The sequence below is a fragment of the Ips typographus genome, linkage group LG2, assembly GCF_016097725.1.
Source record: "Ips typographus isolate SLU linkage group LG2, UJ_Ityp_2.0, whole genome shotgun sequence".
Lineage (NCBI taxonomy): Eukaryota > Metazoa > Arthropoda > Insecta > Coleoptera > Curculionidae > Ips > Ips typographus.
Window position 1 is genome coordinate 17,634,378 of NC_138423.1, and position 24,169 is coordinate 17,658,546.

Consider the following 24,169-nt stretch of genomic DNA (forward strand, 5'->3'; position numbering starts at 1 on the left):
GATCGTTTGTTTTATTTTCCACTTAACGAATTTTGAAACGTTCAGAAACACTTTCATAAAAGAAATAAAAAAATGTTTAATATAATTCGATCCGCCTCATAATTAATCCTAATTAGCTAACGGTATTTGTTTACACTTTCAGCTTCGAACGGTCGTTTTAAGAGTGACAGCAAATTAGTCGAAAATAATTTAAGCTTGTATCTTATCCTAATATTTTGAGTTTGACAAAGCAACCAAGACTATTCGCTCCAGGGAATTTAAATGGTAATTAATTTTCCCTGTCGAGTGTTTTTTTTTCCTTGTCAATAAAAGTACTTAACGTCTCGCTAATTAGACTCCGCGTGGCTAATGTCGAGGTTTAAAAACATGCAAGAAGTTTCCGCCTACAGCCAAACAAAGTTTGGTACATCTCTTAAACATAACACACTCCCCTCTCTCCGTGTACACCCAGTTTATTGGGTAAGTTCAAGACATGGTCCAGAGAAGGGAAACTCGAAAATTTCGAATGCGGTCCTCTGCTGAATATTTAGTGGAAAAGTTTTGAGTTTTCCAGTCTCCTTAGGGACGCCCCAGGCAGCGTGTTAGCATTCAAAAATTCTGAACCAAAAGTAATGGCATTTTTATTAGGTTGGCGGAAAATATGAAAACAATGAAATGTACGTTTGTTGTCAGTCAACGTCGTTTCTCTTCTAAATGCAAATAGTGAAAAGTATGTTTGTTTCTCGTATTTGTCTGTCTAGTTTAAATGCAATGCGAGGTAAAACTATTTTTATTATATCAGTTTAGATTAATAAATCTACATACCTATGTTTTAAAAAGTGTTTGGAAAGGTAAGTTCAGTAACCATAACAAATAACCTGAGAAAGAATCAGTTAGGGTAAATTTGCACATAGCAATTTTGCGGTTTTAAAACTTGAAACAAAACTAGAAATTGTGGGTCTTGTAAATATTAAGCATCCACGAGTTTGGTCACCAAATTTTTTTTGCATATAGATAGAAAAGAAAATCCAGAGAAAAAAGAAAATTTGCGGTAAAATCACAATTTTCTTCAAAAAACTCCAAAAATTTACAATGATTGGGTGGAGGAACCACAATTTACCTTACTGCGATGTTGTCAAATAGGTATAAGCTTAAATAGCTGTTACACAATGAGTTGTACAATTAGTTATAATTTATAAAAACAAAATTTGCTACCTTTACTAATCGGATATTTAGGCTACCAAACATATCTTTATGAATAAAAACAATAAAAATCAGTCACAGTATTAAATATATCTGTAAATAATAAGAAAGACTTAAAGATGAAACCAAAAGTCTTAATGAGAAAATACTGACAACCATAGATCCACAGACGGTAGAGGAAGCTAACATGGGTGACGTATGGGAAGAAATGGAGGCTGCTGGAGGCAGAATTGGGACATAAACAAAAAGCACAAAAACATGATTGGATGACAGATGAGATACTGGCGCTGTTTGAGGAACGAAGAGGGTACAAGAATAAAGGGACTACAAAAAAATCCAGAAAGTCATTAGAACGAAGATAAGAACCAGTGGCTGAAACAACAGTGTGAAGAACTAGAACAACTACAAAGAATACACGATGACTTCAACCTACACAGAAAGATAAAAGAGACAGAAACAGAAAGGAGTATATAGAAAGAGTCCATTCTCTAATGCAGATCAGGGAGAATTAGCGCAGGATGATCAACAGCGTAAAATCATATGGGAAAACGATATTAGCAACCTTTTTGCCGATGAAAGACCTGCTGTTGAAAATGTAGGCGACAAAGACCTCTCGGGACCTACAGAAGATAGAAGATAGATAGATTCAGAACTACAATGATCAGAGAAAGAACATAATGCTGTGTTTCATCGATTATGAAAAGGTTTATGAGTTCAACATCATAAACTGATCCAAATCCTAAATACAGACATAGACCAAAAAGACATCCGCTGGGATAGATGGGATGGACACTGAAGGTGAGCACTATGAACAAGCTGGAAGCATTCGAGATGTGGGTCTATAGGCGTGTACTGAGCATTCCATGGACTGCAAGAAGAACCAACGACGAGGTCTTGAGAATAATCAATAAGACCGCGAACTGTTAGACACCAATAAACGTCGAAAAACAGCATACCTGGGCCACGTAATACGCAACGAGAGGTACCAATTCCTGCAATTGATAATTGAGGGGAAGATTGAGGGAAAGAGAGGAATCGGCAGGAAAAGATATCATGGCTCCGCAACGTTAGGCAATGGACAGGACTGAGGACAATACAAGAACTAATGCATACCATACGTAATAAGGAAGAGTAGACAAATGTGTTCACATACATCCATTAATGGACACGCAGCAGAAGAAGAAGAAGAACACTCCTTCTTAGTGTTTGATGATTAATTTCGAAATCGGTTTGTTAATAGTAAACATATCCCCCAATTGATGACGTGATGGATGAGTTGTTTATATTCATTAAAACAGGATAGGAGGATGTGCCATTGAGGTGACATTTTAGTGACATTTGGGTCAAAATATTATGGACTTGAGAATTGGTTTTGAATTGCTCTTTGAGAAAGAATTTGTATCATATTTTTACTTATACCAAGAGGCAGGTAATATGCAAGACATTTACAGTAGTAAGGTTTGAATGATTCGCTTTTGCCAACTTCTTTAGTAGTAGACTAAATCGATTTTAACCAAAGAAAAGATGATTTCAAACACTCAGTTCAATTTTCTGATAAAATTTAACTTATCGTTTGGTTTACTTAACACTTTCAGCAGCGACATGCAATAAGGCTGAAAAGTTATGACTTCCTGGATTCGACAGGCGACAACCTCTCGAGAGTTTATCTAACGAAAAATGGTTTACATTTTGCTATCTTGGAGTACCTACTTTATGTAGCAGTGTCGTATTATCGGGCAAGATTTTATTGTACAAATTATTTTTGGAAAATTAACATATGAGTTTACTAAGGATCGGTACTTGCATTTCAGCAAAAATTTATTGCTAAAATAATTTCTATAGAAATGACGGAATTGACCAATAGCGGTGATTTCACGGTTTCCATTAAAATTATCCTTAGAATAAAGTTATTCTGAACTGAAAGTACTGGCCCTAACAGGAAAAAGTCTGGTGTAACTCATTAAACCGGGAGGATCATGAAACGCTCGTCCTGCAATAATTTATTAAATAAATAGCTATTAACAATTTCTAATAATAAAAAATTACAGTTTAGTTGTTTTATAACTTTTTACTACAAAGTAAAATGTGGAAACAAAGACATTTTCTGTCCTCTCAATAAACTAAATAAGTGATGAAAATGTAAGAACGTTTAAAAGAAGTTTAAATAAAGTTTAGAAGTTTATACCCGGACGGAAACTAACTTTATTGAGCTAGGTAGATAGGTAAACTGAGTTGTAAATTTAATGGAACAAGAAAAATATTTAGAATGCTACCACTGGATTAGTCGCTTTGTTCGTTAAGTAGTTGAAGATAAATTTGTTTGGTCAAACAATGAAGCTTGTTACTAGAGCACACATGCAGTTTTATTGCTTGTAACCGAGCTTTAAAATAAAACTCCTACTATTCAAATATTGATGTTTACCTAGTCAGACCACTTGATTATGACTGTGTAATTCAATTTTGATACCGTGACTCTCTTGATTGTAAGATATTAAAAATTCCGACGGGGTTTTTATTAGGGCTTAATAGGACAGTCGAAATTTAATAACCGGCTGGTCTAATAACATGAAAAGGGTTGTCCTGGTGTTTTAGGATGACTTCCTAGGTGGTCCGATCGTTTTACGTTGATTTATAATGGGGTTTTATTTTAAAAATCAACATATTATTTAATTAAAGTATACACAACAACTGTGGGCTTTCTGTCTACAATCATTAGGGTTGCTGATATCGGTTACTTTAAGAGGCACGAAGTATGTCAAATTGGGACAAAATCGCGCAATGTAAAGAGTTTTTACTTCTAGAATACTCAAAAAGAAAAGACATTTCGAAAAATTGTTTTTATTTTTAACTGACTTATTTGGCACAATAAACAATTATCGAAACTTTTTGTTTCTACAACGAAGTAATTATAAAAAAAACTCGGAGCATGGTTACAGAACTAACAAAGGAGATGGGCTGCAGAGACTGCTTCATCAATTCTACCTGACAGCGAAACGCTACAATATGTCGATTGCGATCAACAAGACAAAATTACTAGTTGTAGCAAAAGAACCTAGATGATGCAAACTAGCTGTCAACGACGAAATAGTAGAACAGGTGATGTAGTTCAGATACTTAGGGGTAGAAATAACCGCCCATCAAGACAGGAGATCTGAGGTAAAGAATCAAATAGATAAGGCCTCTAGATTAGCCGGATGTTTGGAAGACATTATATGGAAAAACCAGTTTCTAAAAATAGAAGCAAATACCAGAATATATAAATCCTGCGTAAGGCCAATAATCACATATGCCGCAGAAATCACGGCAGACACCAGCAGAACCAAAAGCATAACCAGAACGGCAGAGATGAGAACGCTCCGGAGTATCACATACGTGACAGAATACCCAACCAAGAAATAAGACGAATCTGCGACATACAGGAAGGACATTGTAAGATTGACGAGACAGAGACGGCGAGAGTGGAATCAACACATCAACAGAATGGAAGACAATAGAATTGCTAAAATTGCGAGAGACCGAAAACTACACTCTAGAAGACCGCCAGGCAGACAACCAAAGAGGTGGAGGGATAGCTGGATGTCGACGTCGCAAGGAACCCCTTAAAGCTGGAAAAACAGGCTGAAAGCCTCTTTCAAGAAGAAGAAGAACGAGGTAATTTTAGATACTATATTTTGGTTTACAACTGCCATCCAATTCTAATTTTTTTAAGCTTTGGCTTTTAACATCTTTGAGAATAGGAAGGCATATGTTGGCCAGCAGCTTCTCCAGACCTGTGCCTCGATTACATTTTATTTATGGAAAACTATGAGAAAAAACTTATCGACTTGTGGCTTACGATCCTAAGTTTTTGTATATGGTGGTTTTTTTGGGAGCTGGACCTTTTTACTCTGAATCAAACTTCAACAGTATAGCCAACGTTTTGCAAAATTTATTTCTGCATTTTGTAATTTACTTTGATTTTGTGGAATACAAAGCAAAACAGATCCCAAAAAAAAACAATATAGAAAACTTACCGTTTAAACCTATCGATAGTATGAAACTACTACTCTGCATATCCATAAAAAATATTTTTTATTGAAAATCAAATTGCTCTCTCTAAAGTTACTCCCAATGTCGACTTGGACTTTTCAGGTTAGGTAGGCCGTGACTAGAGGCAACTTTTACCCTCTATGAGTTTTTAACGTAAAACAAACGGTTTGGCTGAAAAAATTAAAAAACCCAAAAACTCGGTTCGAAGGACCATAACGTGGTTCAGGACACGGTTACAGAAAATTGTTAATAACTCGGTTATTTCAAACTTTTGCGAAAAATATCTTATTAGAGAATTTGTAGCGGACAGTCAGGGCTGTCAAATGACGTTTGAACGGCCGCGATAAGTTTACCGGTAATGCCGCTAAAGGGCGCCAAAATTACTCCAAGCAATATCTCCGGAACGGTTCGAGATTTCGACTTGAAATTTTCAGGTTAGGTTGGACATGACTGGACGGGGCGGTAAAAGGGCGGCAAAATTTCCTCTAACCAAACTAGCCAAGAATCCAAGCCACAATAAAACAAATTTTTTTTTCACACATTTTCCATCCTTACCGCTCCCGCTAATCACCAGACACACTCACACACCTTTCACAGCGGTTAAACCACGTTTAAGCAAGAATTGGCGGGTAAATCGGATCAAACAACTACAGTAAACGATTGTATTCAGTTTCTACCTGACTTCCGCCGAAAAAACCATATAAAAACATTTCCGGATTAGTTTTCGATCGGGCTCCAACGTGAATAATAGTCGTAAGTTGTCTAATGTATGCGTAAAACGTTCATGGAAGCTAAACTGTACTATTTGGTCTTAATTTTATTTTTTTTCTTGTATTTGAGGACTAAATTAGATTTTTTGTAATACATGATAGTGACTTTTGTGCTAAACGTACAGTTTGTCGCTGTGAAAGCCAGTGAAGGAGTTAAGTAAGCTCAGTGAATTTTGAAATGGCATCGATATCTCAGTTGGTTCCTAAAATATCCTAATTTAAACAAAAATGCGATTTTTTTACTAAAACTCAGACAATAGTCAACTTAAGAAAACTAATGGAAGACTAAAGCTAGGAAAGTGAATTTTGGATATGTTATTTATCTTATGATTATAAAAAATGGCGTCGATAACTGAACTGGTTTCTGAAATATCCTAATTCAAACATAAATGCTACTTTCCAACTAAACTTGCAAAAACAGTTTACTTTCAACTTATGAAAAGTTGTAAAGGACTTAAGCTAGGAAAGTGAATTTGTTGTTATGTTATTCTCCATTAAATTATCTACAATTCACACAAAAAATGGCGTCGATAACTCAACTGGTTTCTGGTTAGAAGTAGAGTAACTTGAGAGAGATAGTATAGATAAATAGGGGTGTTAAAAAATGACCAAAATTTGTCTCGTTATTTTTATTTTAACACATATCACATCATTTGTCTCAATTTACACAACCTGTCTCTTCAGTTTCTGAAATTCTTTTTCAACCTCCAATTTTTGGGAAAAAGTCAAGAAACAATATCTACTACAAAATTATAATGCTAGAGCTCGAATCAGCTAAGAAAAGGCCACGGCCGTCATCAAACGATGATGTCACGATCTCTGTACGTCTCGCTTTAAATATTGCTGCCTTCGTTACTTTCCAAGTTGATGCAGCGAGTCAATGGCGTGCTATTCTCTGCTCAGTGAAATGAAATTTAATTAACGTAAATAGGTGTAGTTTTTGCTTTTTCATTTCATAAATTGTATTAAAACAGGATAGGTAAGTAGGTTTTATAAAACAAACCAAATACATATACATACATAATATTGACGCTTTGAGAACAAAATTGGCCTAGGTCTCTGGTCCCATTTCTTTAAATATTAATTTCAAAAATAAACAAGAAAACAAGCAAAGGGTAAATTAAAAAAACATACAGTGTGTTTCGGTTAAAAAGATCTGTGCAAATTATTTTTCTGCTGTAGCTGCAGGGTGATGATTGATGAAGAATATTAAATACCAATTAGTTTAAATCCAAATTATATAACTTAACTTAGGGCAATGTTAACCACAAAAAAACATTGTCTTGGGGCAATTAATCAATTATTGGAAGATAAAAATAGGCAGCTGGTTTCTTTTTTCAATTATTCTTAATTTGAAGGTCCTACAGTGCAGCTAGACCTTGAAAATGAAGTCTCAAAGTAACTTTCAGCTTGCCTTTGCATCGTTTTTGATATACAGGGTTTCATGAAGAAGAGGTAATATTTAAAATTTGTTATCTTTGTTAAATTTAATAATCATATATTTTTATAAATTTGATAATTTTGTTTATTTATAAATACATATACATATACAAATTACGAATTCATAACATAAAACAAAAATCCAAAACTTAGTCTAGGAGTGAGCATCCTAATTCTTCTTCGGATAAACTGGCATCACATTCATCATCATCACCAGAATCTTCATCGCTATCATCAGATGAACCAGTGTTAACAGTAAAAATAAGCTGGTCCACTGTATCATCAAAAATATGCTCTTTTTTTATGAGCTCCTCTTCATACTTTTTTACATGCTGGCAAATGTCAAACCACTCTTTTTCAGACACCTCTTGAAATTTTTGTTTTGTTAAAGCTTCGGTATCAGACAATTTAAAAGTGGTATTATGAGCTGCTACCCAATTTTTAACCAAAGCCCAAATTTTTTCTATTGGGTTTAATTCTGGATGGTAGGGTGGTAAACGCAACACAAGATGCCCATGTTGTTCTAACAGCCTATCTAAGTTATATTGTGGAGGAAATCTAAATTTATTTTCTTGTATGATTTGATACAGCTCTGGCTTTGTTAAATGAGGATCTGCTGGGATTCCTTTTTCCACTAGCCAACTTAACATATCTCCTTTTTTAGTAGCCGTTGTAATATTTTTGTTAACAGTAACATTGTGGTAGGCTGCATTGTCTATAATAAGGACTGAGCGGTCAGGTAAATTAGGAAGCAATTGCTTTTTTACCCAAGTCATGAAATTCTCATGGTTCATATCATCATGATAATCTCCTGTTTTTAAACCTAAAAAAAAAAAAAAAAAATCATAGTACAAACATTATGTGTCTTATATGATGTGTAAAATGTGGTTAAACTTATTAATTACTTGTTATATAAACTTATTTTATTTAAGCAGGAGGAAGTACTTAAGTAGGTTTGAGGTGTACATAAATATTACCTGACTTAAATATAAGCAATCCATTTTCAATAAATCCTTTTTCTCCACCTGCGTGCACTATTATAAGGCGTTGTCCTTTAGAAATTGGTTTTTGTAAGCCTTTAAAACTTTCATCATACCATCCTTTGTCATGAATATGACTACTGTGAATGTATGTCTCATCTGTATATACAATATTGCGACCTTCTGAGCGGTATTGCACCAATTTTTTTAAAAAATTTATTCGTTTTAAGCGAATGTCATATGATTCACACAAGAATTTTCTTTTGTCTGGTGTCTTCTGCAACCTACAAAAGATAAAGTTATTTTGATGTACATGATTGCCAAGATGTAAAACATACTTAAATCCAATGTTCTTAAGCAATCGCCCTAAGCTGCTTACACTAATGGATTCAGTCAAGATTTGCTGGTCAATAATTTTTTGCAAAATACCTGTAAAGATAAAAAATAATCCCATTTTAGTCTAAATTTTGTTGTTTTAAATTTTCAATTAACACATTATCAAGGTTTATACATATAGCAAACTAGGCTTACATTTAATTGTAAAAAACATGGTAAGTTCTGCTAGAAAAACTCTGAAGACTCTGTAGGTATACCTAATGTATTATAAACTTACCTTTTAATGTTGGAAGTTTTTTCTCAAGAATATAGAAATCATAAATAATTTCTCTGATTCTTTTGATTTCATCAGGTTTGATGTTATCCAATTTTAATTTTTTAATCTGTCCCTTCTTTGTAGGAGTCTGAAATGATGAGCTTGGCCCTCCCCATTCAACATGTAGTGCTTCTCTAGATATCTTCTGCACAGTAGATCTAGACACCCCTGTAGCTGCTATAGTTCTCTCTCTAAAATGATATTTATTATATTATTCAACGTTTTCGTCGTTTTTAATCAAAGACAATACCTGTAGTTATTCAAAGGAATGGAAACTCCTTCTGCCTCCTTCTTCATAAATTCTAAGACGTTACTTACAATTTCACGCCCTTGGCTGTGTATCACAACACCTTTCTTCCCAATCTTTTTTGGAGACTAACCTAACCTAACCTAATTTTTAAACTCAACCTGTCCGCCACTACATTTTTTTAAACTTGGCAACATCGTTTAGAGTGCCGGCTAGTAAAAGCATGTAAAAGGGTCCATCTGTCCCTGGCCGCACCCGCATTTGTTTTAATTGTGCCCAAGTAAAAAACCGTACTACGTTGCCAAGTGGCTTTTTGACCGCTTAAGAATTTATTTTCGGGAATATTTTAATAGGACGCCTCTGATTATATCTAATGCGACGGCAACTGTAGAAGGAGAAAGAAATAGTTTTAAAAACTGCGTCATTGATGATGCGGTGGCCTTTTCTCATCTGAATCGAGCTCTACTAACCAGACAGCGTATTAGTCAGTTTTGCTCTTTAAAAGAAGCAGAGTTTGTAATTCTTTTTCTACTTAAAAATTTTATTTTGATTGATTCTAAATTCAGTTATATGATATTCCATTTTAATTTCTGTAGAAAAACCCTCATGACACAGCTGCGACAAGGAAAATCATTCCTCATTTCTACATGATCGATCAGCAGAGAAGTAAATTTAACCGCCCAATACGTTGTTGAATTACCCCTAAACCCTCGAAAATAAGTAGGGCCCATACATCAAAGGGGCAATTTCTTAAATATAATATTGCTTCCGAAATATGAATTATAATTTTATGGAAGTGTTTACAGTGGTTGTTCGCAATACGAACCCCACAATTTGCCGAGCAGTGGTTTCGGTACGAAGGGAGAGTGGCGTATTCGCCCACCCCCAGTATTATTTAACTGTTTTAATGAGTTTAGAGAAATAGAGTGTCACTGACGACAGTTGCAGCGTTGCGTTTTATTGTTATTGTTGCGGTTGCTTTGAAATTGCAGTCATTAATTCGGCACTTGCCGGCAGAAACTCGAATTTGCCACAACAGAAACAATGCGTCTTTGGTATTATTGCGAGATATTAAAAATGAAAAATTTTTACTCATATGTGACATTTACTGAGAAGCTTCTACATTAGTTTCGTATATTTTTAATAGGAGAAACACTGTATTTTATTTTCCCAGAAAATATTGTTTGCGTTTTAGTTTGCTGAACGTTTTCTACAAATCTGAGCACACTTGTTGTTAAGTTAATCGAACTTACATTAATATACTAACTATTTTTGATAAATAATATACTCGACACCTAGAACACGCATTAAATAAATAACTTTGCCTATTACTTGATTGTATTGACTTTTAATGAAATATTAATATTTAGAAAATTTTTGACCTGCAGTTCTATTTAGTATGTGCGGGATCGTAAAACAAAAAATAAATTTCTTACAACATAAATAGTGACCACAAGAGCCGGCAATGCCAATAATGTAGTTAAAAAGCATCGCGTGAATGGCTCAAATATGAAAATTCCTCTATATCGTGCCGGGCGTACCACTAAGGCCGTTTGTTTTTCAAAGAATTAAAGAAAAATTAAAGTTGCCACTTTGCGTGCAATTACCAGACTTTTTGTGGCCTCAATTACGCATCCGGAAATCGTAAATAAATCTTCTTGCACGAGAAACTCGACTCGTTATTTATTATATTGCACCTTAACGTCTTTGTAAAATTTGTTATTTATTATTATTTAAAATTTATTACCGTCGACTTGCACCTCCGCCGTTGCGTTTAAACGGCCCAATTGAAATGCCGCTGCCTCGCATACAGTATGGGCATAATATTATAAAACCAGATAAGTGCAGTGCGAAATTTATTACAATACGGCGTGATTTACAAAAAAAAAACAGACCAGATTAAACTTTCGTGATACCTGAAAAATGTTCAAGAAAACCTATCTGACAAGGGCGGGGCGACGGGTTGTCCTTTTCTGCAAATTGTGAATTATATGACTGGACAATAAAAGGTATGAAGGTTATATAAAACCTATATAAAACCTTGTAAAGCTCCTCATTTCCATATGAATGGGTGTGTATTCTTCTTCTTCTTCTTCTTCTTGAAATAGGCTTTCAGCCTGTTTTTCCAGCTTTAAGGAGTTCCTTGCGACGCGACGTCGACATCCAGCTATCCCTCCACATCTTTGGTGGTCTGGCTGGCGGTCTTCTAGAGTATGGTTTTCCGTCTCTCGCAATTTTAGCAATTCTATTGTCTTCCATTCTGTTGATGTGTTGATTTCCCTCTCGCCGTCTCTATCTCGTCATTCTTACAATGTCCTATATGTCGCAGATTCGTCTTATTTCTTGGTTGGGTATTCTGTCACGTAGCGTGTGTCCCGTGATACTTGCCCTTTCGGTTATGCTCTTGGTTCTGCTGGTGTCTGCCGTGGTTTATTGGCTTTACGCACGATTTATATATTCTGGTCTTTGCTTCTATTTTTAGGAACTGGTTTTTCCATATAATGTCTTTCAAACATCCGGCTATTCTAGAGGCCTTATCTATTTGATTCCTTACCTCAGATCTCCTGTCTTGATAGGCGGTTATTTCTACCCCTAAGTATCTGAAGGACATCAGCTGTTCTACTATTTCGTCGTTAACAGCTAGTTTGCATCTTCTAGGTTCTTTTGCTACAACTAGTGATTTTGTCTTGTTTATCGCAATCGACATATTGTAGCGTTTCGCTGTCAGGTAGAATTGATGAAGTAGTCTCTGCAGCTCATCTTCGTTTTCTAATATAATTACTGCGTCATCCTCGTAGCACAGAATTGATATTTCTGTAACCATGCCCCGCGTTTTTAACGTCTTTTATCATTTCGTTCATGACTAGGTTAAAGAGTACCGGACTTAGAGAGCCTCCCTGTCTTATTCCTGTTGATATGGGCACTTCTTGGGTCAGGCTGTTGTTCACAAGTATTCTGGTCGTTGTATTGGTGTTCAAGTTTTCAATAGTTCTAACTATTTCTTCCGGAATGCTGCCCCGTCTCAATATGGTTGTGATGTCATTTAGCCTCACTCGATCAAACGCTTTGCTTAGATCTATGAAGCACATATACGCTGGTTTCTCGTATTCGATTGATTTCTCGACTATTTGTCGAATGATGAATATGGCGTCTGTGGTAGACCTGTTTTCCTGAATCCCTGTTATGGGTATTTGTTCTGAGATGATACCGATGATATGATTTTCGTGAATAGTTTATTCCTCTGTAGTTTCCTGGTAGTTTTTTGTCGCCTTTTTTTTGAAGATAGGGATGTTTTGTAGTTCCTTGGTATATTTTTCTACTAGTTCGTGGGTGATACGGGTAGTTACTTCTGCCATTGCTGGCTTTTCCTGGTGTTGAGTCTCATCTTCGTGGAACATTGATTTGAAGTAATTTATCCATGCCTCGCCCGGGATATTTGTTACTGTTACACATTCGTTGACTTAGCGTTTCCTGTGTCTTCTCAATCCCCATATCTTCTTTTGGCTGCTATAGAGGTCGTGTTCCATATCCGCAGTGAAGGTTTCCCAATATTCGGTTTTTATCTGTCGTATTTCTTCCTGCACTCTGTTCCTTATTTCCTTGTATCGTATTCACGTTTCACGTTTTTCTCTTGCCATTTTTTTTACTTCCGGCGTGTTATGTTTATTTGAGTTCTTGTTTATCCTCCTTTTGCCTAATGCTTCATTGGCGGCAGTTCGATGTGTATTTGGACTTTTTCCCAACTAGCTTCCACGTCTTCCTGATCCAGGATTGGCTGTTCTCTGATCTTGTGGGTCAGTCTTTTTTCGTATATGTCCTTCACGATGGGATCATTGATGAATTCGATGTTCTGTTGTTGACGTGTGCTTCATTGAAACGTTGCTTTATGCCATCAACGATTGAGTTGCCAATTCCAAATCCCCCATAATCAGGATTTTTTCCTCATTTATCGATTTCATCCTGAAGGTGCTCGTAGAAGGTGTCAATTTCCTCTTTGGTTTTGTTGGCGTCGGGGGCGTAGACGCTGAGAAGATGTATTTGTCTGTGTGTATGTATTGTCCTTGCCGATATCTAGAACAACTCTGAGTATTCTCTTATTGACGTAGAATGTATCTTATATATTCTGTGTAAATTTGTTACTAATTAGCAGGCCTACACCGGCTGTGGCTCGTTTGTGTTTCTCGCCTCCACAGTATTTGACTATGTATCCTTTATATGTGAGATCACCTGGGTGTGTATTATTATCATCAGCCTATTTTATATATTATTATATTACAATCATCAGGCATCTTTATTACTAAAATACTGTTCATCTTTCTGTCCTATAAAAAGCTTAAATGTGTTAAACTTCTGCCATTAACTTAGTAAAAACGATAACTTAGTAAAAAACGTACTTCCAAAGTTAAATCATTTGGATACGTCTGGATGCGTATTCTTGAATCGAGGGAAGGGAGTTATCAAGAGAAAGGTCTGTAGAATGTGACACAGGAACCGGCCAGTGTCAGGCTTCTTCTATAACATTCTATCAACACTTCTCTTGAGAATTCCGTTCCCTGCTTTCAAGAATTAGGCTCCAGATGTGGAATGCTTTTCGATGGACATGTCCAAGCATTGTCGTTGTCAGACGAGACAAAATGTCTTTACTACCAGGCATAACTATTCAATTATAAACAAAAAACACTAACCTAACTGCTAAGCCTCCTCTTCTCCTTTTTAATTGCTAAGGAGAAAAAATGGCGCCAAAATTATAACCCAGTGTATAGCGCCATTTTTCTTATTTTTAATGCTGGAAAAAGACACCAAAATCCACAACATTACCAATAAAATGGTCAATACTTCAGAAACGGACAGATACATGAAATTATACAGGACATTATACATGAAATTTATCTAGAATTCTACGAAAATTTTGAAAATCCAAAAATGTACACAGCATAAATAAAATAAGCAAGTTGACATGTACAAAAAGAGAGCAATAATGGTTACGGTTGTTTATAAATCTTTTGCATTTTAATATCATATCTAGTTTATTTGCTAAATAACAAAAATCGAAGACCAATAATGAAAATATCTCCTAAATATAAAAATACACAAAGAACGAAAAAAGTTATATCGAATTTCCTTATGCTCATACCCAGTCAATTTCCATTCCTTTTAAGACCTCTATCAATATTTCATCGACGGTTCACGGTTTTATGATCAACCCCTTTCCTTGCGGCATCTGTATTGAAAGTACAGAAAGTGTACATTTGAACATATTTTACACATCGATGGAGCCGGTTAAAAGAGTTGCTCAAACGGTGGAAATTTCTCTGCATAGAGTTTCGATTTTCGCTCAAAATTGCGCCGGCATATTGCAATCTGGAGGTACTTTAAAACCGCTATCGTGATTGCTTTATTGGTAAATAGAAACTTAAATAAAACTGCGAATAGTTTTGTGTTGGGCCTGTTTTTTAACCTGTTTCGCATTTTATTATAGTGGGTATGATTTAAATACACTTTTGACATAATTAAGCCTGGGCACGCTGATTCGAATCTGGCTACCAGCATACGGAACTCCATTGAGATAAACCATTTCGGACGGATTTGGTAATAATATTAATTAGTATGGGACCCACATATCTAAATGTTTTAAAATTCAGTTATGTCGTGCAACCTCACCGTATAATGTTTCTGGGGCCTACACCTTACAACTTGTACCGTATTTTTTAATACATTATTAAGAGACACGACACTTGTGCCTTGGGCGGGTTATATGATCGTGTAAATTGGATTGGCCAGTACATAATGCGACGTTTTCTTTTACTCTTTTTTAACCTTTTGTAACATGAATTAATGCGAAGTTTCACTGTGTAGGGGGTCGGCGGATATTCTTGTTCAAATTTATGTAGCACTTGTTTACATTAGCGAATCACGAATCGTATTTATAAGTCAAAATATGCAAGACGTACATTTTGTTCCTGTAAGCATGCTAGGTGAATGTTTAGTAGACGTTTACAGGATGGATCACGATGAACTGCGTCGATCCATTATGGAAAAATATTGTAAAGAACAAGAAAAACTTAGAACACCAAAGTAGGTGGGCGCAATTGATCTAAAATATTTTTCATACGTAAGTAAACAACATTCTCCATATGATGATCATTTAATTGTATCGTATTTTTCACTTGATAGACGGAAAACAGCATTACTTATTATTCTTATATTCTATTCTGTTCTTGCTTTTGTATAACCATTTTAACTAAAAAATTGCCATATAAACTTAAAATTGTATTATCAATCCATTCAGAGTAATTTTGATGTCAGTTTTGAAAATCTGGCTAATTAAACACTCAAACACAAGCACATTCTACTGAACGTTTGAGAATAGTCTTTATTCAGAGTCAGAATTATTTAATTTCTTATACACGTTCAACCGCGGTTAACATGTTTGACAGCCTTCTTCGTGCAGATCCTACTTAACATAATAAAATATCAAAACCAAGGAAAATACGTTTTGTTACTCAAAAATTGCTTGATCAACGTAATAAAATCACTAGGATGGTAATGTAATTAATTACATAGATCCCTTTCGGTTACGTAATGAACGATTTTGCCGAACTAGTGTGTACTATCAAAGTGAAAGTAAAACTGATTAACTTCTGTGTTAATCGTAGATAAAGTATTCTCGTGACTATAAAAAGGTTCATACCACACCAGTAGCGTAAATAACTATTAGGAACTGTCAATGTCAAATTTTATATAAAGAGTATTAAAATATCTCCAAATCAGAAATTCGACAAAATACACGATTTTTTCATGATGGATTGCAACACTGCATCGAGTTTCCCTGTATACGCGGTTTATACATATACAACAATCTGAACAGTATAGCTGGTAAAGTAAAATGCGGGGAGAAAGTTTCCCTGTTAAAAGTTAGGATACCCTAAAATGGATATTTAACTTTAAAATTTAGAGGTATTGCCAAATTGGCGCAAAGCTGTATGCTTAGAAGTTCTACGACTGCTACTAGTTTGTACAAACTTTTAAGTTTATCACATTGTCAAAACCAGACCAATTTGCTTCCGTACTTATTTCGACTCAAAAATTTGTAGGTACATAAATTATATGAATACTAAATCTATATTTTCAGTCTTTGAAATCAGTTGAAATGTTGCTTAACAACACTATTTATACCATTCATTGATATTCAGTAAGCATCCAACAAGATTCCTCCCCATTTTGCATATTTGAATATCTCCGACGAAGCGAAAGCGAAACTTTAAATGCTCAAAAGTTGTAATGAACCGTAAACCAGATGCTACGCATTTCATAAATATTTCCAACCTGCATCGTGGCATTGCATTCTTGTTAAAGACGAAATCTACGTCGGATTTAATTTAGCTTCATTTGATATTCCTTATGAGATATGACAGATCGTGACAGACTGCCATAACAGCACCCTCGCGAACGTATTTCTGTGTACTGAACTTTGTTCATTTAATTCAATTTTTTTTTTGTTTCAACGTTACGCTTGTTGGGTTAACAGTGGCGGAACAAATTAAAATGCGTATTTTTGTGATTGCATCTGAAAATAACTAGTACTAGCCCGAAAAGTAATGAAAAACGTGAAGTACGATTCCTTAAAATAACAATATATTATCGATAAAATATGTGTTTCAAGATGAGTTCACCTTCACAGCGATATTCTGCAGATTGACTTATGAAGTTTATAAACAAATTATACTTAAAGTAATACTTAACATTATTTGGTATTTGATATCGTCAGTGCCATATTCGAAAACCTGTAAATACCCAACGGTCATACGTTTTAGCTTTTTACAGTTTAAGAAGAGGCGCTAATGAGAAACAGTTGCAGACCTTATTATGTTTACGGAATACTTCAATAATGTATACCAATATACTGTCGTCAGCAGCTGTTAAAACTTGATTTTTATGCGGTTTGTATAAGAAAACTGCGGGAATCCATATATTACTTTTTTCTTCTCATCTACAAAATCACCAATTTCTCAACTCCAATCCATTCTGCATTTCCCCAATCCTACCATTCATGTTATTTTGAAATGGAATTCTTTATTTTTTTTTTTAGTATAATATGTTGAATTGTTTGCAGGAATATACTATAATTAAATAGCAGATAAACTACATAATTATAGTATAATGTCAAACAGTTTTCCCAAAGTGCCAGTAAGTTCACTCTTACATCATAAAATCCTGATGAATTCTGAAATCCAATGAAAACACGTAAAGAGTAAACTTTTAAATGATTCTCAACATGTTTCTTATATAACTTTCGGTTCCATTTAATTTATTTTGTCGTCTATTGGAATTCCCACCTTACCGCGAGGTTATTACTATTCAATGTAGGTTTGGCCAGTATAAGAACATGGGACTTTAATTAATATTTATCGGCAATTAAAATCAATCGCGTCCCTAGTGACATATTTTGGAGAGTGTTTTTATTCGTTTCCATAAATCTTGTGCAATTAGACGAGGAATTTTTAAATTAAATTGTAGAAACATTTCCTAGACGTTTACTTCTAATTAGCAGTTGGCTTGCTATTAATTTTTAAATGATGTACGTTGAATGTAATTGTATATTTACTGATTTTTTCTTTTTCAGGTAAGTTATCACCGCTGTTCACATAATTAAAGACTCACCAGTTGGTATGTTGCTAAAAGTTATATAATAGTAAGGTTTTACATGATCAAATACTCATTCACAATATCGCCCAAATCCATGAGAATTCACGGTAGGCAATCGTTTATTACGCGTCAACGATCATCTACGAGGGGACAAATGCACTTGCAACATTTACCCATATTGACGCTGGTTAGCTGTAGAGCAACACCCTCAATGGAATTTTTCATTCCCATCCATCAAAACCTCCCTGAGGGGTGATTCTAAGTCGTTGATCCATTTCACAATAATTCAATGCTCAGATGAATACATTGTATTAAGGAATTTAGTAATTTTTGATAATGTTGCCAGGTTTATCGTTAAAACGGTATATCTACCGTTTTTAATCTACTGTTTTAAATTATATTGTCATTAAGTTGGTTGTGAAACTTTTTTTTTAGATTTTTAGTTTATTGAATAGGAAATTTAATGAGGATTCTAAAAATGCGCTTAAAACAGTAATTTTCTTACTCCAAATTATCCTCTAAAACCACGTGATGTCTGTCACTAATGTCAAAATTTGACTAGAATTTGCAGGAATTTTAACACAGTTTTCAAAATAAGACGATTTTTTTAGATTTATGACAGTTATTTTGACAATTGTCACGTGGCCGTCTAGCTAAATAGTGTTCTACAATCACGTGACAACTGTTATCAACGTCAAAACTGTGCTCTAAAGTTGCAAAAATCAGGGTTTAGGAAAGTTCTCTTGCATTATTTGATATAAGACGTGTTTCTGAGATTTATGACAGTTATTTTGACAATTGTCACGTGACCGTCTAGCTAAATAATGTTCTACAATCATGTGACAACTATTATTAATGTCAAAACTGTCAAACTATGCTCTAAAGTTGCAAAAATCAGGGTTTAGTAACGTTTCCTTGCAGTATTTGATAATAAAACGTGTTTTTGAGATTTATGACAGTTATTTTGACAATTGTCACGTGGCCGTCTAGCTAAATAGTGTTCTACACACGTGACAACTGTTATTAACGTCAAAACTGTCAAACTGTGCTCTAAAGTTGCAAAAATCAGGGTCTAGGAAAGTTTTCTTGCAGTATTTGATAATAAAACGTGTTTTTGAGATTTATGACAGTTATTTTGACAATTTTCACATGACCGTCTAGCTAAATAGTGTTCTACAATCACGTGACAACTGTCACTAACGTCAAAACTGTCAAACTATGCTCTAAAGTTGCAAAGATCAGGGTTTAGAAACGTTTTTTTAGTATTCGATATAAAGAGTGTTTTTGAGATTTATGATTTTGACAATAGTCACGTGACTGTTTAGCTAAATTATCCTTTAAAACCAGGTGATCTAACAATTATTATAAAAAACAATAAAAATTTGTATTTTTGAAGTACGGTTTTTATATTATTTATAGCAAGAATCAATGATTAAAATTTTTGACTATTAAAAAACACCTTGTATAATAACGTAAAATGAATGAATTTGTTTTGATCTACTTTTTTTTTGACTGATTATTCTACCTGATTATTCTATTAAATATTTTGACTTGGCGACATTGATTTTTGAGTGACTTTAGAAGAAGAACTAGTTTCTAAAGATCCTGTACACTTAATGATAAACAATGTGAAGTTTACAACTAATCTAGACACAAACTATTCAAAGGAGAAAATATTCCTATACGGATACAGGTTTTATGAGAGAGCAATAATTCCTTTCTTGGGGTTAATGTCGAATGACTTTCTCGCGAGTAAATGCATCCCATACGTTTTTATTTGCGAGATAGAGAAAGCTGGATTAATTCTGGATCCTTTTATCTAAAGTGCCTCAATCTCTAAAAGTTGAGCTTTCCTCCGAGATGCACGATGCACATTTCAGCAATATGTCTTGTCTACAATTCAGGCTAAAATGACACAAATAACAAAGGAATCCCGACGGGTTTGACCGTTCGCGAATTATTGCCGATATAGTAAAGCGAGTTTTTGTGCCGTAAAACCGTTATATCATCACAACCTCCATCATATCCGGGGCATCTTTTTATTGTCGGAACAAAGTTAAATATCGGTGAAAGAAATCGACTTGACGCTTCACACGAGCGTACATTAATTACAAATCCAATTAATGGATATTTCAAATAGAACATCAGGGGTCGATCGTACACAATGGGGGTGGTTTCATTCTTAATTCCATCGGTACAAAACGATCATTTTCCGCACCCTCCCCGCGATTTTCTGAGTCATAACGATGTCCAAATCCCCGTTGGGCCACATATATCACTGCATAACTTTACATATCAGAAACGGGGTGGTTCGAGTCCACCCTCATCCGTATTCCAGTCCCCGTTAGATTGCATTTTTTCATTGTGAAACAGTCGCGTTAACGGGATCGGTGGGGTGGCTACCCCCAGGGCAGTGATCGCATTAAGCATATGTGTCTTTTCCCGATGTTTCGATGGGATTTCCCTGGATTAGATGAGGATGACAATTATGCTTGAAATTTTTGTGCTGTAATGTGTGGTTGCATTTTTGGAAAATTTCCGAAGGCGGTTAGTGATCCCAATATCTGTAAACCTTGTTATGTTAGGTTAAACAAAAATATGCCTCTCATTTCTGTAGAGTAGAAGATAGTTTCTCACTCTAAAAAAACTACTTATTTCTTGTTCTAAATAAACTAGGAAGTAGGTAATGATTGAGAGTTAGGAGTTTTTCTATAGTACCATAATTGCTGTTGTCCTCATTCTCCTTGTGTCTTTGGACCCTTTTTCTGAAAATGTTGTAATTAATGACTTAATTACATGCCTTGCTCCATCTCCTTACTCTCCTAACGCTATCAGCTTCTTCCAAAAATAAACCTTTATTGAGAAATAGCGATACTTTACAGTTTTTCTGTATTATTTAGTTTATACAGGTGATGACAATATTGTGATTACAAGAGTTTATGTCACTGAGGGCACATAACATCTACTATACAAGGTGGTCCAAAATGTGTGTATTGGTCGTTCGTTAAGATTATACAAGAGGTATGCAGAATTCTGGACGACTACATCATGGTGTTATGAGGCGGAGTCTCCGACCGTCTCCCTTACCAACGCATGTCGAGCTTAATTTATACCCGATTGATTGGCTGACGTAGTCCGCTTCCTCTTTCTGCATAACAGTAGCGGTGATTTTTCTTCTATGCACTATGTGGTTTCTGAGTGTAACCCTGCCTCGCGCATTTTATTATTTTGCCACCATGGAATATCTGCTTTAGTTTAATGAATTTATACTTTTAAACAATAAGTCCATCTTTTAAATTAATGGATTTTCCATTCGTGACACTATATTATATCTTCTTTTGAGTTAACTGGAAGGTTGCACCTAGAGTAATGTGTGATGTCAAAGTTTTTATCTTTGACATTTTGTCACTTCCAGAAGCAGATCTATTGAAACTGAGCTTTTGTACTACAAAAAATGATAGTTTAACTAAACCAAGTTTAATTTAACTAGGTTAGTTAAGTCTGGTTGTGTAACGAATGAATGTTTGCGGCTTGTGCCCAACGAGGTCCTGCAATTTGATTTATATTCACAATAAGAGATTTCCGAAAATCAGAAAACAGTCTATTGCTCAACGTTAGGCAAGAGATTTTTGAGATGTTTGCTCACAGATGATTTACTGGGACACTGGAAAGACATCAATTTTTTCAACTAGAGTCTTCTGCCCAACTGCTAGATCAGCCTGTAATTTCGAAACAATAAGGATTTTAATTCGATAAGGATTTTAATTGTAAACCTTATCTCTTACCTAGTGATTATGTTGGATACAGCTTCTGTCAATTTTGAAGGGTATTGGCTTTCTTTGTGTAAAAAGTTCTTCTTAATTCTAGATACTTGTCATGAAATCTGCTGCTCTGATGTAGTTCCATATTTCCATTTCTTGAATTCATAGAATGTCAATATCTGAAAAACTTTACCTTAGTTATCTTTAACATAAGTGTATCATTTCATCAACATTGTCAATAATAACAAATCTGTAAAAAAATCCCTTTCAGACCAACAACACCAACTTCATATTTGCTGTAGAGAAGAGAAGTATCCGACAGTATTAATTATAGTCACGTACATCTATTGAAATATGACCAAGCACATAAATTCGGCTCAGGGTTGTTCATATAAGTTTAGCGGGAAACACGCTACAAAGCAAATAACAGACTTCGTCAATAGTCGAAAATTATTACGCTTTACAGCCTTGCTCAACTTCCCTACATAGTGTAAGACGGACCATGGAACAAGCGCAGATAGCATCCCTCATTATCTAACTATAGTTATGGTATGTATTTACGTTGCCAACTGCAATTTACTGCCTGGTCAATACTATGTTGCCAGGCTGTTGACTTTGGTTATCTCTGACTTGTATAATAGCAGCTGATACTCTAGCAATGATTAGCGTTGCTAATTTATTATAGCCAATAGTGATAGAGAATTTGGAGATTTAGGTTATAACCAGGTACTTTGAAGTCTAGTTACACACTTTCACGAAGATAAGAGTTTGCATATGCCAATCTAACATAAATATACAATCCATGAAATTACGTAGCAAGCAGGTAGAAATAACATTTATTCCTTTCTTAAATTACATTTCCTTCAGTATTTTACACCAAAGTCCTCGTAGAGAATCAAACTTTGGTATAGGTTTTCTCGGAGCCCAATTTGTCTTTTCTACCTTTTTGATTTTAAGACAATCTCCCAGGTAAATCCTTTCAATTCCCTGAAAGAAAAACTAATATTGCTAGAACTGATATCGCGTGTCGATGTCGAAATTGTTTTTCTTCGTGCATCGGCTATCGAGTTGCTCAATCTAAATAACCCTCCGACGGTCTGTAATTCAAAACGATTGAATTGCGACCCGTTGCTCATTTATTTGTCTTTGGGTATTGTCTGGGCGAGGTTTTTACATTAATGCTCTTTTGTGTTCTCGAAAATGTCTAATAATTAGTTTTATTGTTGTTCGTAATTTCGATTGGAACACTTCTCGGTTTGAATTCAAAAAAGGGGCGCTATTTAAAACAATCAAATGTGTACTTATTACAGATTTCTATAGCGTTTAGAATAACACTTAACGGTCCTTCCACAAAAGTTCAACTGGACATTAGACTGTGATTCGTTCCCCTGTTAAATGAACGTTTCTTATTTGGATGGGAGGGAGGCAATATTTATTTGCCAATATGGAGTGGGTGAAATCGGCACACAAAGGGACGAACAAAGAGATAGAACGGATGAACAAGTGCGTTTTAATGAATCGTTATTAGATTAGGGCTTCATTAATGGCCATATGGACGGCACACAACTGAGAGCATGTTTGAGGAAGGTATTAAAATTTTACAATTGAATTTGAGAACTAAAGGGTGTCGTTTGTTGTCTTATTTGGTTATTATATCCCATTCATCAATGTTTTTGTAATATTGACACTATCTATGAATGTTGATGCTTATGGTAATAAACAACCATCCTTGCAAGTTTTTCCAGTAAAATTTTGTAACATTATTGCTTTTCGAAACAATTAAATCAAAATTTGTAAAGTGTGAAGTAGTAGTCCATTTTTCTCAAAGTGGAGGTGTAAGTGTAAAAGTGATGGGAAAGAACACACAGCCTTCTCCACAAAAAATTTATTCAAGCCCCCCAAAAATGTTAGAGGGGTCGCTCGACATATGTTTCGGGCACATAAGTACCCATCTTCAGGAGCCCATATGACAAGGTGAAACGCCGGCTGTCTTTCTTCAAAGGGGAGACAGCAAGACCCAAGTTTTTTAAAAAATTAATATGCCGTAAGGCCAAACATTACTGTTGTGCTTAAAAAATCCTATTATGGAGAAAAAAACACTAAGACTAAAGTAATACTAATTAGTTCACATTATGTGTTTAGGTCGGGGCGACCCTTAGAATTTAGGATAGAAAGTTCAATCATCTTAAAATTTTTTAAACTAATGTCCGGTTGCACGAAGCTAACAGAACAAAAATGACCCGACCTAAACACATAATGTGAACTATTTAGTATTACTTTAGTCTTAGTGTTTTTTTCTCCATAATAGGATTTTTTAAGCACAACAGTAATGTTTGGCCTTACGGCATATTAATTTTTTAAAAAACTTGGGTCTTGCTGTCTCCCCTTTGAAGAAAGACAGCCGGCGTTTCACCTTGTCATATGGGCTCCTGAAGATGGGTACTTATGTGCCCGAAACATAT

General features: G+C 35.0%; 2 protein-coding genes across 3 annotated transcripts in view; one reads left to right on the forward strand and one right to left on the reverse strand.

Moving 5' to 3' along the window:
• Positions 1-24,169, forward strand: part of sli (slit guidance ligand) — a 216,990-nt gene that overhangs the window by 116,867 nt on the left and 75,954 nt on the right.
• On the reverse strand, positions 7,421-9,761 carry LOC145724684 (uncharacterized). 2 transcript variants are annotated; one of them, XM_081973073.1, is made up of 6 exons: positions 9,304-9,761; positions 9,015-9,244; positions 8,740-8,830; positions 8,543-8,685; positions 8,399-8,497; positions 7,421-8,244 (listed from the first exon to the last, which is right to left on the reverse strand). In XM_081973073.1, the coding sequence occupies exons 1-6, from the start codon at positions 9,348-9,350 to the stop codon at positions 7,571-7,573; spliced, it is 1,284 nt and encodes a 427-aa protein (XP_081829199.1). In that variant the 5' UTR covers positions 9,351-9,761; the 3' UTR covers positions 7,421-7,570. The 2 variants fall into 2 exon arrangements, with proteins under 2 accessions (XP_081829199.1, XP_081829198.1); XM_081973072.1 differs by having other exon boundaries at positions 8,399-8,685.

Bases quoted from the DNA above. Each gene is read 5' to 3' on its own strand.
- LOC145724684 (XM_081973072.1), bottom strand. From the start codon at position 9,350: ATGAAGAAGGAGGCAGAAGGAGTTTCCATTCCTTTGAATAACTACAG. The intron at 8,686-8,739 runs GTATGTTTTACA...TATCTTTTGTAG, and splicing joins CTTAAGAACATTGGATTTAA to GTTGCAGAAGACACCAGACA. The intron at 8,245-8,398 runs GTAATATTTATG...TTTTTTTTTTAG, and splicing joins ATTGCTTATATTTAAGTCAG to GTTTAAAAACAGGAGATTAT.